This window comes from Bombina bombina, chromosome 2 (assembly GCF_027579735.1).
Source record: "Bombina bombina isolate aBomBom1 chromosome 2, aBomBom1.pri, whole genome shotgun sequence".
NCBI lineage: Eukaryota > Metazoa > Chordata > Amphibia > Anura > Bombinatoridae > Bombina > Bombina bombina.
In genome coordinates, this window is record NC_069500.1 from 809,240,850 (window position 1) to 809,259,794 (window position 18,945).

General features: G+C 39.9%; 1 protein-coding gene across 1 annotated transcript in view; it reads left to right on the top strand.

The window, feature by feature from the left end:
• CERS4 (ceramide synthase 4) overlaps nt 1-18,945 on the top strand; it is a 501,010-nt gene that overhangs the window by 341,042 nt on the left and 141,023 nt on the right. The window contains exon 8 of the mRNA XM_053703019.1: nt 6,872-7,000. Coding sequence (XP_053558994.1) covers nt 6,872-7,000 — 129 coding nt within the window. The remainder of the gene's footprint in view (nt 1-6,871; nt 7,001-18,945) is intronic.

An 18,945-nucleotide genomic window follows, 5' to 3' on the forward strand; every position in this document is an offset into this window, starting at 1 on the left:
CCCCACCTGCTTCCCTTCCCTCTCAGTGGTTCCTTGCCTCTTCAAGGAATAGAGATGCTAAGGATTTATTGAAGAATTACAGGGATATTAATCCCAATGTTCCCCTAATGGATAGTTCCTGGAAGAGAGGGATTAAGGAGAGTACTGGCTGTGCAATGCAAATCTGGAGTTGTGGTCACAAGCCTGCAACGGGTGTCACTGGGACAGTTTCTTTAGCCTCCTCCTGTCTGGCGATGAAGATGTACTCCCTCAGTATACCCATTACTGTAAGTTACAGTACTGGATGGGCTCTCTACTGCGTTCTCAGGATTCATATCTAGGTAAGATCAGTGGAGTGGGCATTTCCTTGATAAGCACTTGCTTCTCCCACATAGCATCAAGAAGTTACAGGTTAGTGTATTATATAGCCACTCACGCAGCCTCACTATGAGGACAGCTTACACCCTATGACAATATCTGATGTTTTATAGGTAAAATATATATAAATAAATATAGGTATAGATATATACAGATAAATATCTATCTATATCTATATATATATATTAAACACCTTAATAAGTAAGCTGTGTAGAGGGACAACATATTTGTGAAAAAATATTTGAAGCACAACAGTGTATGAGTTATGCAAAAATTATGGTAATAACAGTCCTATATAAAGTTATCAGCCCTTTCTAAATTCTTCAGGTCACTACTCCCTGAAGTAAGAATCAAAGATAAATTACTGTACAATATTGGTTATACTGCATAATTAATGTTCCAACAATTGTATAAAAGTGACATAAGAACCCCCTTAGTTTAGTATTTAGAATAATCCTACCCCCTCCGGCACAATCACTCTGCAGCCAGTAGAGCGTTTGTTGAAAAATATGATGGCCACCATAAGAATAAACCACTCTGTCCGCCACCTGGAGGGAAGCACATGTTAAACTTTTACACAGGACATATTTTACTCCTAAAAAAGGCTTTAAACTCCGAAAATCTTAAGTTTCATCAAATTCCCTAAATGTTCCTTTCCTGCAACAGACCTGCTACATATGCTATGGAATTGTCCAAAAATTACACATTTTTGGTGGAAACTAGAATTCTGGCTGAATAAATCACTAAAGATCTCCCCTCTGGTTTTATCACTGATAACAAGGGCCATCAACATAGTGAAAAATGAATAATTCTCTCTGTTTTAGCAGCCAGATTCTTAATTTTAAAAAAAAATGGAAAACGAGGGCGATTCCAAGTATTTCAGAAATTAGAAACTGCTTGAAGAAGCAATGTATACTGGAACAGAGGGATACTAACATAGATAATGAATCAGATATCAGACATTTTTTTAATAAATGGACAGCATTTATTAAATCACTCCCGATTACTGAGATAGATTACATGATATTTCCGTTCAGAGTTAGTACTTTTGGGCATTTGGTATTAAAAAAGTGGAAGCATCCCACCTGCCTCTCCCTTCTCTCTTCTTTGCTCCATCCTCCTCCTCCCCCCCCCCTTTTTTTGGGTGTGTTGTTGCTGTTCAGTTTTATTGGTTTAAACAGATTGTGATTTCAAATGATGTAAATATTGTATTTTGTTTGTTTCTTATGACCTTAATAATTAGATGCCCTGAAAGGCGGAAACTGTATGTTAATTATACACTGCTGGTTCTAAAATAAAGAATAAAAAAAAAGAATAAACCTGGGAAGGCATTTTCGTTCCTTTCGCTACTCAAGAGATCAGATTCCACCAAGCCTGCCTGGTAGCCATGAAGTCCATCTCCAATTATAAATTGGCATGAAGGTGTGGCCCCCCCAAACCAGAATTTGTTCTCATAAGGGGGAAGATTGAGTCATTTTTCAAAAGGCCTGGTTTTTCATTACAGAGCCACTGGGCTTAAAACATCATCTCCCAGGGTTACAGAATACGTTTTCGATCCAGGCCTCCTTGAGGACGATTCCATGGGGTCAATTTATCAAGCTCTGTATGGAGCTTGATGCCCCTTGTTTCCGGCGAGCCTAAATGCCGCTGCTCCATAACCTGACAGAAATCAACCCGATCGAATACGATAGGGTTGATTGACACCGCCTGCTAGCAGCCAATTGGCCGCAAATCTGCAGGGGGCGGCATTGCACCAGCAGTTCACAAAAACTGCTGGTGCAATGATAAATGCCGACAACATATACTGTCTGCATTTATCGATGTGCAGCGGACATGATACGCTACATTGTATCATGTCCGCTCGCATATTAATAAATTGACCCCCATCTGTCTAACATCCAGAAAAATCCTACGAAGGTGGCTGCTGCCTTCGTTCAATGCGTTCAGGATCTTGAGGAAATGGGAGTAGTTGTTCCAGTACTTGTCTCTAAAAAGGGACAAGCCTTTTACTCCAATCTCTTCATTGTCCCAAAGAATGAAGGGAATTTCAAACCCATCTTGGACATGAAGACTCTAAACAAGTTTTTATGGGTGCCTTCTTTCAAAATAGAAACCATACGCATAATTTTATCCTTAATCTAGCAGGGTCAATTCATGTCCACTATAGACCTCAAGGACGCGTACCTTCATATCCCTATCCACAAGGACTACCATCAGTCCCTAAGGTTGACTTTTAACAACAAACGTTATCAGTTTGTTGCCCTTCCTTTTGGTCTGGCCACAGCTCCAAGCATTTTCACGAAGGTGTTGGAAGCATTGTAATCAGAGTACAAATACTCTCTTTTTAGAGAGTATTTGTACTCTGTGCTTATATATAGGGGTATAGAGATTCCCCTTTTTATACTGTTTTGCTTTCAGTAACCCTCTTACAGCACAGTTATAATTTTCTTTGGTTTTCTGGCTGTAATCCGAGTCCAGGGCATATCAATTGTTCCTTATCTGGACAACATCCTTGTTCAGGCCTCTTATCTGCCTCTAGCGGTGTCTCATACTCCAAAGTTCTTATCCTTCAGGGTTGGAGGATAAATGTTACAAAGAGTTCATTATCTCCAGCTACAAATGTGTCTTTTCTGGGAGTCGTCATAGACTCAGTATAAATGCACCTTTACTTAACTGATTCTCACAGAATAAAACTTTAGAAAGTGTGTAATCTTCAGAGTTCCCCTTCTCCAACTATATTAAGGTAGTGGGCCTTATGATAGCGGCATTGGCTACAGTTCCATTTCCCCACTTTCACTTACGTCCTCTTCAAATCTCTATGCTCAGAGAGTGGGCAAAGAATTATCTGCAGTTGGAACAGATTTTTCTAGATTCTTCAGTAAGACAATCTCTATCTTGATGGATGGAAAGTCCTTCTTTGACCCTTGCAGTGTCTTTTGTTTGGCCTACATGGGCTATTGTAACCACAGACGCCAGTATTTTGAGTTGGGGTGCTGGTCTCCTCAGGAGGCAAGGTTATCAATAAACATCTTGGAGCTCAGAGCGATTCTTCAGTCTTGGCCCCTTCTCAAGAAGAAAAGTTAATTTGCTTTCAGTCAGACAATGTCAAGGATGTGGCATACATTAATCATTAAGGAGGGACTTGCAGTCCTCTGGCGATTCAGGAGGTTCCCCAGATACTGTTCTGGCACAACAAAATCAATGTATGTGTCTGCTATACACATTCCAGGAGTGAAGAACTAGGAAGCGGATTATCTCAGCCATCAGTCTGTTCATCCAGGTCTCTTCATCAGAAGATCTTCAATCCTTCCAGATATTGGTTTGATGGATTCCCACTTGAATCACAAACTGCCAGTGCACTGTGCCAGATCCAGGGATCCAAAGGCACAAATGGTAGATGACTTAGTATATCCATGGAACTTGTTCCCTCCATTTGTCCTTATTCCTAAAGTTACTGTTTGAATCAAACAGGAGTCAGCATCAGCATCTCCAGCTTGGCCCCACAGAACATGTTACGCGGACCTTTTCAGGATCTCCAGTTTTCTTCCATGGCTCTTGTCTCAAGGGCCTCTCTTCCCCCCAGATTTAAAATCTCTAAATCTAACAGGATGGAGGTTGAACGGCTAATTCTGAAGGAATTCTCTGATTCTGTGTGTCACTCTTTTGAAGGCTAGGAAACCTGTCACCTAAAAAAAATATTACCACAAGATTTGGAAAGTATATTTTAAATGGTGTTTTGCCAGAGTGTTTTTTTTCTGTCATTCCTTCTGGATCCCTAGGATTTTACAGTTTCTTCAAGAGGATCTTGACAAGGGATTGTCTGATAGTTCTTTGAAAGGCCAAATTTCAGCCTTATCTTTTCTCTTTCACAAGAAATTAGCCAAACTTCCTGATGTACACACCTTTGTCCAATCGTTGGAGAAAATAAGGTCAGTTGTGAGACCTATTTCTCCTCCTTGGAATTTGAATTTAGTTATTTCTGTTCTCTAAGGTTCCTCTTGAATTATCTGCTTTATCTTGTGAATCTCCCTTTCTGGTCTCACAAAGATAAGGCAGTTGTCCGTACTAAGTATGACTTTTATCCAAAGGTTGTTTCTTCAGAATATATCAACCAGGAAATTGTTGTTCATTTGTCGTTTCTGTATCCTTTTAATTCTAAGGAATGGCTTCTTCATAACCTTGATGTTGTTACAGTGTTAAAGTTTTATCTTTAAGCTACTAAAGATTTCAAACAAAGTTCTAGTTTATTTATTCTTTATTCTGGTTCTCATAAAGGTCAGAAGGCTATAGCGGTAGCCTTAGCTTCCTGGCTCAGACAGGTAAGTTTCTACATTCTGGGTGTTCAAGAATGATGCATCCTTGGAGCAGATTTGCAAAGCTGTAACTTGGTCTTCTCTGCATACTTTCTCCAAATGTTATCGTTTTGATTTTTTTTGCTTCCTCAGAAGCGACTTTTGACAGGAAAGTCCTTCAGGCTGCAGTGTCCGGCAAATAGGAACTGCCATTTTTTGTCCCACCTTTCCTTGACATGGACTCTCTGCTTAGGTATTAAATCCCACTTGTCAAGGTTTCCCTGTGGACTCTCATCGTCATACGAAAGAAAACAAAATGTATGCTTACCTGCATAAATTCTTTTCTTTCAGGATGATGAGAGTCCACAGGCCCTGCCCTTTATATTTTTTTTGGGCAACAGCACCTCTTTAGATCATGCTTTTGTCTTTCCTACCAATCTGTCTCCTTTTCCATGCTCGGCTATACGTTAAACCGAGTAGTGGTGGGAGGGATTAAAAGTTCAGGTTACAGGATTGCTTTTTGGACTATCATGGGAGTGTGGGACAAAGCACAAATTTTATACAAGAGTTGTCTCTAACAAAAAAAAACCCTGAAGAAATGATCATGAATATTAGTGTCTATAAGTAATACCTTTCAAACGGTATACTAGGGCCTTGCAAAGTTGGATCACAGTTAATGGTTATCTTTTAGTCTAACACATGAAGCAAACAATATATAAAACCATATACAACTCCCTAATAACTTATTTCTTTATAGCTAGCATAGAAAAAATACAATGTGCTTTGACAAAGCATTGTGCTAATGTTTTTGCAACTAAAAGAGGGCGCTTGAAAAAACTTTTGTATTTTTTACTGCTTTTGTTAAGTACACATAAATGTTTGTACAATGTCCCTTTATTTACATTGGGCTAGAGCTCAGTCCTTAAAAGGACAGGAAACTAAAACATTTTATTTCACTGTTGGGATGAAACATTCAATTTTAAACAACTTTCAAATTTACTTTTATTATCAAACATGCTTCATTCTCTTGTTATCCTTTGATGAAGGAATATCATTGCACTACTGACAGTTAGCTAAACACATCTAGTTAGCCAATCACAAGAGACACATGTGTATAGATATCAACCAGCAGCTAGCTCCCACTAGGGAAGAGAACTAGAGAACAAAGCACATTTAAAACCAGAAGTTACCAATCAGCAAGCGCTACCCAGGGTACTGAACCAAAAATAGGTTGGCTCCAAAACTTACATTCCTGCTTTTAAATAAAGATACCAAGAGAACAAAGAAAAATTGATAATAGGAGTAAATTAGAAAGTTGCTTAAAATTGCATGCTCTATCTGAATCATAAAATAAAAATTTGGGTTCAGTATCCCTTTAACTGCTTTGTTGGCGTTAAACACATTTAGGGTCAGTAATGCAAAATGACAAGCTCTAACAGATTATTTTTGCTTTAAATGCTACACTAGATCAAGGCTGGTCTAAAAAAAATTAGAGGTCAGGTTTGCAATGGTATAATGACAGGTCTCGTGTAAATGCAAACAGACTGGGGACTAAGTACGTTTTTTGCTCTGCTAAGCAAAAATAATTGGAAGCGACTTCTAAATATTGGGATTTAATTATATATTTTTACACCTGGGACTTTAGGCTGTTGTGTAATTCACCAATGTTTCTATTGTGTACTGGCCTTGAATTGAAATCTAGCAGATTTTTAATAAAAAATGCTCTTTGATAATCAAAATGCCAACCATTGCTATTCCCATATGCTTAGAAGTATGTGTACAGCTATTAGTTTGCATTTGCTGCTTATTCTAGATGTACCCTATGAATACGCACTGCACTTTTAAACACCACGTTTAGCTCTGTACATGAGTCGCTGTGGTATGAAAGTGCACAACATCTACTCAAATATAGAAGGGGAAATGTCTGACTTTTAGAAACTGTAACATTATAAAAAATAAATAATAAAGGAATTATTGTATGCTGCATTTATTTTCTTTAACAGATATTTTTACAAATGATATAAAATGAGTTTGAATATATTTTCTTGTGTTATTGTAATGAATATAGACAGAGACAGACAAATAAATAAATATATGTGTGTCCACAATGCATTTTTACATATGGAATAGGATATTTAATGAACATGTTGTCCCTTCTCCAAGACTCTTTTTATTATTTTCTTATGACCTATTTTAAAAATAATCATTTGATTTCTTTACAGGACCTGAAGGAACAGATAATTCATCACTTTGCTACCATCTTCCTGATAACGTTTTCATATTGCGCCAACTACATACGCGCAGGGACTCTGGTTATGCTGCTGCACGACACTGCTGACCACATCCTGGAGGTGATTGGGGGGGGGGGGGTTGTCTGAGAGATACCAGGAGAGATGAGCTGTAGCTTTAGGGCTAGATTTATTAAGCCCCTACGGCAGCAAGTTCTCTCAAGAACTTGCTTGCCGGGATTTATCAAGCAGCAGTCACCAGACCGCTGCTTCCCTAACATCTACGCCACCTCTATTGTGGCGAAATTCAATCTCCTCGGTCGAGTCCAACTGAGGAGATTGACAGCTCCTGCCTGCGCGTGATTGGCTGTGCGCAGGCAGGGGGCAGGATTGCATGCAAGCGCAAAATTGCGCTCGTGTGCAATGTTAATTACCTGCGGGTAATTTCGCCCCACCACAGACGAGCTGAGGCGTACAGGGGCGCGTATACGCGCCCCTGTACGCCTCAGTGTTGATAAATCTAGCCCTTAGTGTTAGAGATCTAGGAGTCTGCATTACTCTCTATACTGCTGGATATCCTAAGCAAACTACATTGTCATTCTCCATCTACTCTTCTCGTTGCCCCATTTCATCTCTCTTATTTGTTGTGACTGATTATTTGTTACTTACAGATCTCCTCTAATTACTTCTCTGTTTCTGTCATATCAGTCCTTATTATTGTTTTCTATTCCAGTTTCCAAATGAAAGGGACATAGTAGAAGTAAATTGGAAACTCAGAGCATGCAATTAAAAAGTTTCCAATTTACTTCTATTATCAAATTTGCTTTGTACCATTGTATTGTTAAAGCGATACCTAGGTAGGTATCTGGGGGACTACATGGCAGGAAATAGTGCTGCCATCAAGTGCTACTGCAAATGGATAACATTCTTGCAAAACTGCTGCCATATAGTGCTCCAGATTCCAGACACATCCATGCTCCACTTACATCCCTGCTTTTCAACAAAAGATACAAAGAGAATGAAGATAATGTGATAATACAAGTACATTAGAAAGATCTTTTAAATAGCATGCTGTAGGCCACTGGTTTTCTTCTTAAATGGGGAGAGCCCACAGCTGCATTCATTACTTTTGGGAATTACGAACCTGGCCACCAGGAGGAGGCAAAGACACCCCAGCCAAAGGCTTAAATGCCTCCCCCACTTCCCTCATCCCCCATTCATTCTTTGCCTTTCGTAACAGGAGGTTGGCAGAGAAGTGTCGGAAGATTCGGAGTAGTCTCTTATGGAGGGTAGTACTCTTCGCAAAGGGATTGGAGTTTTAAGTAGTCCTGTCATCCTCTCAGTGAGAGCATGGGTGAATGTTAGAGTCCAGAGATGTAGGGAGAATCTTTCTCCGAAACCATCCAGACTCAGTTTAACAGCTCCATAAGCAATCAGCGTTGACGAGTTTCGCTGCCTACCTTTCCTCACTCAAGTCCATGTCAGAAGCGAGGCTACTATCTGTCACACTTGACGGGCTGTGTTCCTGTTCCACAGCGTAGATTCCGGTATTCGAGGGTTAATATCTCCTGAGGAGGGTTATTGAAAAGGGGGTACTTTAATCATGTTTGTTATGTGATTCTGTCAGCTAATGTGTAGTGATATTTGGGCTTGCGGTTATTTTGGAACATAACAGCCGGCGTGGTCACGTTTCTAGTCTCCATTTCCGTATTCCTGACCATGTGGCAACGGAGAGAGTCTGTTTCTCTAGTTGTCTGGGTCATAGGAGGTTGTGAGTATGATTACTTGTGGGAATTAAGAACCTGACCACCAGGAGGAGGCAGAGATACCCCAGCCAAAGGCTTAAATACCTCCCCCACCCCCCTCATCCCACAGTCATCCTTTGCCTTTCATCACAGGAGGTTGGCAGAGAAGTGACGGAAGATTCGGAGAAGTCTCTTATGGAGTGTAGTACTCTTCGCAATGGGATCGGAGGTTTAAGTAGTCCTGTCAGCCTCTTAGTGAGGGCATGGGTGAAAGTTAGACAGGGCCATTTCTAGGAGCGGGCAGACCCCGGGCAGTGCCCCGGGGGGGAAGTGGGGAGCACTTTTTTTTTTATTGTGTTAAAGTGGCAGTGCTTGCTTGATAAACTACTGGTATAGCAAATGTTAAAATACACAGATAACAAGCATATACATTAAAATATATATATATATTTGAAAGGAAGCTGTTATGTTAATTGGCTGCATTGGATGTCAATCATACTAATGGAGCAACAAGATCACAGTGGGGGTGTGTTAAGACCGGATAACTCGTTAGAGCTAAAACTGAAAGTAAAAAGGAGAGGAATCACCTTGAGGAAAGCAGTCTCCTATCTAACTGATCTGTGTCACTAAAGAGGTGATGTTTTATGCATATGACAAGTTATACATGGTCTTTACATAATGTTATGTACATATTTTTTGTTTTACTGAGCTAATTAAAAAAGGTGCTTTATAAAACTTGGGTTTCCACATACTAAGGAACAGGTTTTCTGTTAAGGACTGTTGAATAAAAAAAAATCTTTTTGACATTATGCTTTTTTTTGTATTTATTTACTTATTGTTTAATAAAGGTTAAAGGGACAGTATACACTCATTTTCATATAGCTGCATGTAATAGACACTACTATAAAGAATATGATGCACAGATACTGATATCAAAATCCAGTATAAAACTGTTTAAAAACTTACTTAGAAGCTCTCAGTTTAGCTCTGTTGAAAAGGTAGCTGGAAAGCCCAATGCAAATGGGAAATAAGACTCCCCCCTCCCCCTTCTTTTGCATATGAAAAGACCCATTACATAAACAGGAGCAAGCTGAAGTATGTATCTGACGGTATTCTCATAAAACTTTGTTTGCGGAGATCTGCAGCAGATGGGAGACTCCGGAGATATATCTCTTGGCATCCAGACTCAATTGCAAGCACCCAGATATGGGACGCGATCCAGGGAACCCCAGGTGGAACTGATAGATGCCTTGGCGGTACCCTGGGACTTCAACCTAATTTACATATTTCCACTGTTACCTCTTCTACCTCGGGTAGTGGCCCGCATGAAACAGGAGCAAGTTTCGGCTATTCTGATTGCTCCGTCATGGCCGCGGAGGATGTAGTTTGCGGATCTGGTGGCAATGTCCTTATCTCTGCCTTGGAAGTTATCTTGTCGCAGGGATCTGCTAGTTCAAAGTCCTTTTCTACATCAAAATCTCGATTCTCTGAAGCTGACTGCATGGAGATTGAACGACTAGTGTTAGCCAGGAGAGGATTTTCGGAAAAGGTGATTGACACTCTCGTTCAGGCCAGGAAGCCGGTCACTCAACGCATCTACCACAAGGTGTGGAGGACCTACTTGTCCTGGTGTAAGGAACAAGGATACCCATGGCACAAGGTCAGGGTATCTAGGATTTTGACCTTTCTCCAGGACAGTTTGGATAAGGGTATTGCCGCCAGTTCCCTGAGGGGACAGATCTTGGCTTTATCTGTACTGTTGCATAAGAAGCTTGCGGATCTTCCTTATCTTCAGTCCTTTGTTCAGTCACTGGTTAGGATCAGGCCTGTCTTCAGGAACCCAGCTCCTCCTTGGAGCTTAAACTTGGTTCTTATGGTTTTGCAGAGGGCTCCGTTTGAGCCTATGCATGCTCTTGACATTAAGGTTCTTTCTAGGAAAATCCTATTATTATTGGCTATTGTATCGGCACACAGAGTCTTTGAGTTGGCAGCCTTGCAATGTGAGCCTCCCTACTTGGTGTTTCATGTTGATAAGGCTGTTCTTCGCACTGGATTGGGTTTCCTTCCCAAGGTAGTGTTGAGTCATAACATCAATCAGGATATAGTAGTTCCTTCTTTGTGTCCTAACCCTTCTTCTTCGAAGGAGAGGTTACTTCATAATCTGGACGTGGTTCGTGCTTTTAACTTTTATCTTCAGGCCACGAAGGAGTTCAGACAGACTTTGTTCTTATTTGTCTTATATTCGGGGAAGCGCAGGGGGCAAAGGGCCTCTGCTACCTCTCTATCTTTTTGGTCGAGGAGTATGATCCATCTGGCATATGAGACAGCGGGACACAAGCCTCCTCAGAGGATTACGAGCTGTTGGCTTTTAAGAATGAGGCTTCTATGGCGCAGATTTGTAAGGCGGACACTTGGTCTTCCTTACATACTTTTGCAAAATTTTATAAAGTTGACGTTTTTGCTTCTGCAGAAGCAGCTTTTGGGAGAAAGGTTCTGCAGGCTGTGGTGCCCTCAGTATAGGGTCCGCCTCCTTTTAGCCTTCCGTTTTTTTCATTCAGTGTCCTCTAGAGCTTAGGTATTTGTTTCCACAAGTAATGAATGAAGCAGTGGACTCTCCTTCCACAGATGGAAATGAAATTATCAGGTAAGCATAATTTATCTTTTTCACCACCACACCCAAAAAAATATATATTTTTGACCTGTGTAAATCCTCCATTTTCATATGCATTATTGAACAATATTTGAGGACAGTGTTCCTTTAACCTATTAAAAGGACAGTCTACTCCAAAATTGTGATTGTTTAAAAAGATAGATAATCCCTTTATTACCCATTCCCCAGTTTTGCATAACCAACAGTGTTATATTAATATACTTTTTACCTCTGTAATTACCTTGTATCTAAGCCTCTGCAAACTGCCCCCTTATCTAAGTGCTGTTTATAGCTCTCATTTTAAAATGAAATAAGTTTGGAGTACAGCACTCAAATGGGGCACGGAACCTGGATCAGCCACCTTCAGTAAGTATACAATAATAATTAAATGGATTTCCAGCTACCAAATATTTTTAAAAGGGACCTTTATTCAAACATGGCAGGGTCCACAGTATGTCAGATAGACAACGTTTAGGGCTTGCAATCAGCCCTTAGTCATGTCTAGAAGAATAAAGGTCCCTTTTAAAGATGGCTGGAACTCCATTTCATTATTATTTTGACTTGCATTTTAGCCAATCAGTGCGGTCTCATTTGTAACTCCACAGGAGTGAGCACAGTGTTATCTATATGGTACACATTAACTTGCTCTCTCTTGCTTTGAAAAGCTTATAAAATGGACTGAGGTAAAGACGGCCTGCAGGGGCTTAAAACAGGCAAAGATTTAGTGTTTTATATGTTATAAAGTATATTAATATAACAGTGTTGGTTATGCAAAGCAGGGGAATGGGCAGTAAAATCATTATCTATTTTTTTAAACAATAAAACATTTTTTAGTAGACTGTCTTTTTAAATGTCAGTGACATCAATTGCTCTTTAATCTCAGGAGTTTCCTGGCTTTTTCAGTGGCCAGCCTGGCTTTTTTAATAACGTGCAGGGATAGTGAATTGAATTTAAAAAAAAAAATCTATTTAAAGGGATAGTAAACACCAAAAATGTTATTGTTTTAAAAGATAGATAATCCCTTTATTTACCATTCCCCAATTTTGCACAACCAACACTGTTATATAAATATACTTTTTACCTCTGTAATGACCTTGTATCTAAGCTTCTGCTGACTGCCCCCTTATCTCAAATCTTTTGACAGACTGGCATTTCAGGCAATTAGTGCTGACTCTTAAATAACGTCACGTGCATGAGCACAGTGTTATCTATATGAAACACATAAACTAACGCCCTCTAGCTGTGAAAAACTGTCAAATGCAGAGGCGGCCTTCAAGGGTTTAGAAATTAGCATATGAGCCTACCTAGGTTTAGCTTCCACTTAAGAATAACAAGAGAACATAGCAAATGTGATGATAAAAGTAAATTAGAATGTTGTTTAAAATTGAAAAGCCCTATCTGAATCATGAAAGTTTAATTTGGACTTTACTATCCCTTTAACAATATTTCAAATTAGTGATTATTCAGCAAAATAATGAGCACAAATCCACCTAAACACAGAGAAATAGGAGCATATACAATAGATCCACATAGAGAGGATAGAAATAAGCTGAATGCAGAAGAGAACTCTGTGTGTTGTAAATGGTGGAATATAGTGATTTGATAGGTAAGTGGTGAGGCAGGTAAGAACAATTACAGGCCAGCATTTTGCCTACCCAAGTCATAGGATCCTGTCATTTATTTCAGCCATTTAGATCGTATTGCCCCTATAGGAGACTGATTTTTTTTCCCCCATAAAGGACCAGATTACAAGTAAAGCTCTAAATATCGATGCATGCAAGTGATATTAGTGTTCTACTTTGTAATACCAGCACACGATAATGTGCACTGGTATTACAAGTTAATGGCAATGCGAACGCGAGCTTGCATTCTCATTGCTAGGAAGCATTGCGCTCACAAGAGCGTGCTTCAATAGGCTCCTATTGGAGCTATGTTCTGTTGCCGTCAGAGATGCCATCAGAACCTCACGCAGCGAAGGAGTTAAGTAGCGCAGCGATGGGCTGCATTTTTTAATATATATTTATATGAATATATACATATTTATTTATGTGTCAATATGTGTATATACACACAGTTCCCATAGACCGCAATGTAAAGGCACTTTTCAGTGCCGTTCTTTTCTAACACCCCAAAACTGCCTTGTGCAGTGGTTTTTTTAATAAAGAACTACAATGCACTGAATTTTGAAATCATTTGTGACACTTTTAGAAAATTAACAAGCGCTCTAATCTCTGGTTAATTTTCGGTAGCCACTTGTAATGGCTGGTTAATTATCGCACTCCCGCAAACAGGCAAATTTGTCTGTTTGCGGGAGCGCAATAATTTAGCACTCCACTTGTAATCTAGGCCAAAATGTATCACTGTCATTAGGTGATATTTTTCCTCCTTGTATATGTTGTAAGCTGTCTGAAATTCACCTGCAGTGAAAGGGTTAACAAGTACCAGGCACACAGAATCCCTTCACCTCCCCCATGCATTAGCAAGGTATCACACATTTCTACTCCACAAGGCAAAGAGAACAATGGTTCTTACAGGAAAATGCAGAGCAGACCCCTCCAGAATCAGACTCTCCAACTGTTCTCTGTGTGTCTCTGAAAACGGTGCCTGTGAGATGGAGTTCAGCCATGCACAGACAGAACAAAGCCCCATTATGGCCCCCTTCCTACCTCTCCATCTCCCGCCCTCCTCTGGCGTGGGAGACAAGAGAGAACACTAGCCTGGAACTAGAGTTTGTAACAAAAACTTAAATTAAATAATGAATATCTCCTAAATGTTAAAGGCTCTGTCTTTTTTGGGTTGCATTTAAAAGAGGGCATTTTAAATATATTATAGGTTTGTTTGTTTTGTTTTTTGTTGTTGCTTGTGTTTTATTTGTTTACTTAGAAAAGAAAGCATTTTATGTCCAGCAATAAAGGAGGGGGAGATAGGCATCTCATCCAATGAACAATCAGGCCTTAAAGGGGCAGTAAACATTTTTTTTTTATTTTTTTTAGACTTTTATAAGTGGCGTGTTGATTACAGATAGTCTATATCATTGTTTACAATTCCAGTCCTCTCACCTCCCTAAAAAGACCAGAAAGGGTCAGTTATCTTAAAAAATTCTGTCCTGTTAAGGAGGCCTAGGGTTGCCACCCGTCCCTTACAATACAGAACACAATACATGTTCCTCCCTGCACACCCTGCAGCATGTGTAACTCATAAGTGTCCAGGAAAACATGGCTGAGGTGGCAACCCTAAGGAGGCCTGAGGATGAGAATTATAGAAACCTTGATCTATAAAGGATATTCATGGCCAACGTTCCCTGTAGCATGCGCGGCAGGGCGCGCACGCACTGTTCTGCATAGGCCCGCGCACTGATAAAGTCAGGCCGCGCATGCCAGTGTTCTTTTCTGTTAGATCAGTCAGCTGTCTGATAAAACTCGGAAGTGGGATGCTTATGAGAAGTTTCATGGCTGCCTCCATGAGTTACCGTGCCGGTGTAATGTGGAACAAGGCCGAGGATTGCCTCACATTGTTTGACGATGAGACGTTGTGCGCCGCTCTGAGCTCGCTTACAACCAAGTGCCAGTTATAAGACAGGGAGTGGCGCTGTGACAGTGGATGTGGGAACCCGTAACTAATGTGACATGGTTGTGGCACTGTCTGTACTGTATCAGAACATGGGTAGCAGGTCATTGTGAGGGAGCGTGGGGAGGATGTCAGGCGTGTATAAAAAAGCCTGATTGATTTTGACTTTACACCCTGTTCCAAATTATTATGCCAATGATATCTTTCTCATTTACCTAAATAATTGATGTAAACAACAGTCAGCATAATTCTCATGTTATCAACTATTAAGAGTACAATTCAAATTTTATTGAACAAACCTCCTAATGATAACAGTAATTTTTTTCAAAATAAAAAACTTACAATGCACTGTTCCAAATTATTACGCACAGTAAGTTTCAAAACACTTGAGGGGGGCTAGTTATCAAGCCGTCTACTTTTCTGGCTTCGCCGGCCCAATACGTCCGCCTAAGCTCGCCTACCTTCGCCGCCGCGGACCTGAAAAAAATACGCCTAAGTTATCAAATAAAGCTGTCAAAAAGCCGCGGGGCGATGAGCAGCGGACTGTGACAGTTATCACTCATCCGATCTCGCTGCCCTTCGGCTTTTTCCCAGCTTTATTGCTAGCCTGTCACTAAGCACTCACACTAACTACACTGCTCTACCCCCTATACCGGCGCCCCCGGAGCCCCCCGCAACTAAATAAAGTTACTAACCCCTAAACCGCCGCTCCTAGACCCTGCCGCAAGTCTTATAAATGTATTAACCCCTAAACCGCCGCTCCCGGACACCGCTGCCACCTACATTATACCTAGTAACCCCTAATCTGCCCCCCCTACACCGTCGCCACCTATAATAAATTTATTAACCCCTATCCTGCCCCCCACTACGCCGCCGCCACTGTAATAAAATGATTAACCCCTAAACCTAAGTCTAACCCTAACGCCCCCCTAACTTAAATATTAATTAAATAAATCTAAATAAATTAACTCTTATTAACTAAATGAATCCTATTTAAAACTAAATACTTACCTTTAAAATAAACCCTAATATAGCTACAATATAAATAATAATTATATTGTAGCTATCTTAGGATTTATATTTATTTTACAGGTAACTTTCAATTTATTTTAACCAGGTACAATAGCTATTAAATAGTTATTAACTATTTAATAGCTTACCTAGCTAAAATAAAGAGAAATGTACCTGTGAAATAAATCCTAACCTAAGTTACAATTACACCTAACACTACACTATACTTTAATAAATTATTCCTATTTAAAAATAAATACTTACCTGTAAAATAAACCCTAAGATAGCTACAATGTAATTAATAATTATATTATAGCTATCTTAGGATTTATATTTATTTTACAGGTATCTTTGTATTTCTTTTAGCTAGTTAGAATAGTTATTAAATAGTTATTAACTATTTAATAACTACCTAGCTAAAAGAAATACAAAATTACCTGTAAAATAAATCCTAACCTAAGTTACAATTAAACCTAATACTACACTATCATTAAATTAATTAAATAAACTACCTACAAATAACTACAATTAAATACAATTACATAAACTAACTATAGTACAAAAAATAAAAAAAAGCTAAGTTACAAAAAATAAAAAATTAAGTTACAAACATGTTAAAAATATTACAACAATTTTAAGCTACTTACACCTAATCTAAGCCCCCTAATAAAATAACAAACCCCCCAAAATAAAAAAAATCCCTACCCTATTCTAAATTAAATAAATTTCAAAGCTCTTTTACCTTACCAGCCCTTAAAAGGGCCATTTGTGGGGGCATGCCCCAAAAAGTTCAGCTCTTTTGCCTGTAAAAGAAAAATACAACCCCCCCCAACATTAAAACCCACCACCCACATACCCCTAATCTAACCCAACCCCCCCTTACAAAAACCTAACACTAATCCCCTGAAGATCATCCTACCTTGAGTCGTCTTCACTCAGCCGAGCCACCGATGGAACTGAAGAGGACATCCGGAGCGGAAGAAGTTAATCCTCCAAGCGGCGCTGAAGAAATCTTCCATCCGATGAAGTCATCATCCATGCGGCGCTGAAGAAGTCTTCGATCCGGCCGATGTCATCTTCAAAGAGGCGCTGAAGAGGTCTTCTATCCGGGCGAAGTCATCTTCCAAGCCGGGTCTTGAATCTTCCTTCCGCCGACGCGGAACCACCTTCTTCACCGACGGACTACGACGAATGACGGCTCCTTTAAGGGACGTCATCCAAGATGGCGTCCCCTCAATTCCGATTGGCTGATAGGATTCTATCAGCCAATCGGAATTAAGGTAGGAAAATCTGATTGGCTGATGGAATCAGCCAATCAGATTCAAGTTCAATCCGATTGGCTGATCCAATCAGCCAATCAGATTGAGCTCGCATTCTATTGGCTGATCGGAACAGCCAATAGAATGCGAGCTCAATCTGATTGGCTGATTCCATCAGCCAATCAGATTTTTCCTACCTTAATTCCGATTGGCTGATAGAATCCTATCAGCCAATCGGAATTGAGGGGACGCCATCTTGGATGACGTCCCTTAAAGGAGCCGTCATTCGTCGTAGTCCGTCGGTGAAGAAGGTGGTTCCACGTCGGCGGAAGGAAGATTCAAGACCCGGCTTGGAAGATGACTTCGCCCGGATAGAAGACCTCTTCAGCGCCTCTTTGAAGATGACATCGGCCGGATCGAAGACTTCTTCAGCGCCGCCTGGATGATGACTTCATCGGATGGAAGATTTCTTCAGCGCCGCTTGGAGGATTAACTTCTTCCGCTCCGGATGTCCTCTTCAGTTCCATCGGTGGCTCGGCTGAGTGAAGACGACTCAAGGTAGGATGATCTTCAGGGGATTAGTGTTAGGTTTTTGTAAGGGGGGTTTGGGTTAGATTAGGGGTATGTGGGTGGTGGGTTTTAATGTTGGGGGGGGTTGTATTTTTCTTTTACAGGCAAAAGAGCTGAACTTTTTGGGGCATGCCCCCACAAATGGCCCTTTTAAGGGCTGGTAAGGTAAAAGAGCTTTGAAATTTATTTAATTTAGAATAGGGTAGGGATTTTTTTTATTTTGGGGGGTTTGTTATTTTATTAGGGGGCTTAGATTAGGTGTAAGTAGCTTAAAATTGTTGTAATATTTTTAACATGTTTGTAACTTAATTTTTTATTTTTTGTAACTTAGCTTTTTTTATTTTTTGTACTTTAGTTAGTTTATGTAATTGTATTTAATTGTAGTTATTTGTAGGTAGTTTATTTAGTTAATTTAATGATAGTGTAGTATTAGGTTTAATTGTAACTTAAGTTAGGATTTATTTTACAGGTAATTTTGTAATTATTTTAGCTAGGTAGTTATTAAATAGTTAATAACTATTTAATAACTATTCTAACTAGCTAAAATAAATACAAAGTTACCTGTAAAATAAAAATAAATCCTAAGATAGCTACAATATAATTATTATTTATATTGTAGCTATATTAGGGTTTATTTTAAAGGTAAGTATTTAGTTTTAAATAGGATTCATTTAGTTAATAAGAGTTAATTTATTTAGATTTATTTAATTAATATTTAAGTTAGGGGGGCGTTAGGGTTAGTGTTAGACTTAGGTTTAGGGGTTAATCATTTTATTACAGTGGCGGCGGCGTAGTGGGGGGCAGGATAGGGGTTAATAAATTTATTATAGGTGGCAACGGTGTAGGGGGGCAGGATAGGGGTTAATACATTTAATATAGGTTGCGGCGGGTTCAGGGAGCGGCGGTTTAGGGGTTAATACATTTATTATAGTTGCGGTGGGCTCCGGGAGCGGCGGTTTAGGGGGTAATAACTTTATGTAGTTGCGGCGGTGTAGGGGGGGTCAGATTAGCGGTGTTTAGACTCGGGGTACATGTTAGGGTGTTAGGTGTAGACAGCTCCCATAGGAATGAATGGGATGTCTGTCAGCAGCGAACTTGTACTTTCGCTATGGTCAGACTCCCATTGATTCCTATGGGATCCGCCGCCTCCAGGCTGGCGCTTTGAAAACCAGGTACGCTGGGCCGTAAAAGTGCCGAGCGTACCTGCTAGTTTTTTGATAACTAGCAAAAGTAGTGAGATTGTGCCGCACTTGTGTGCGGAACATC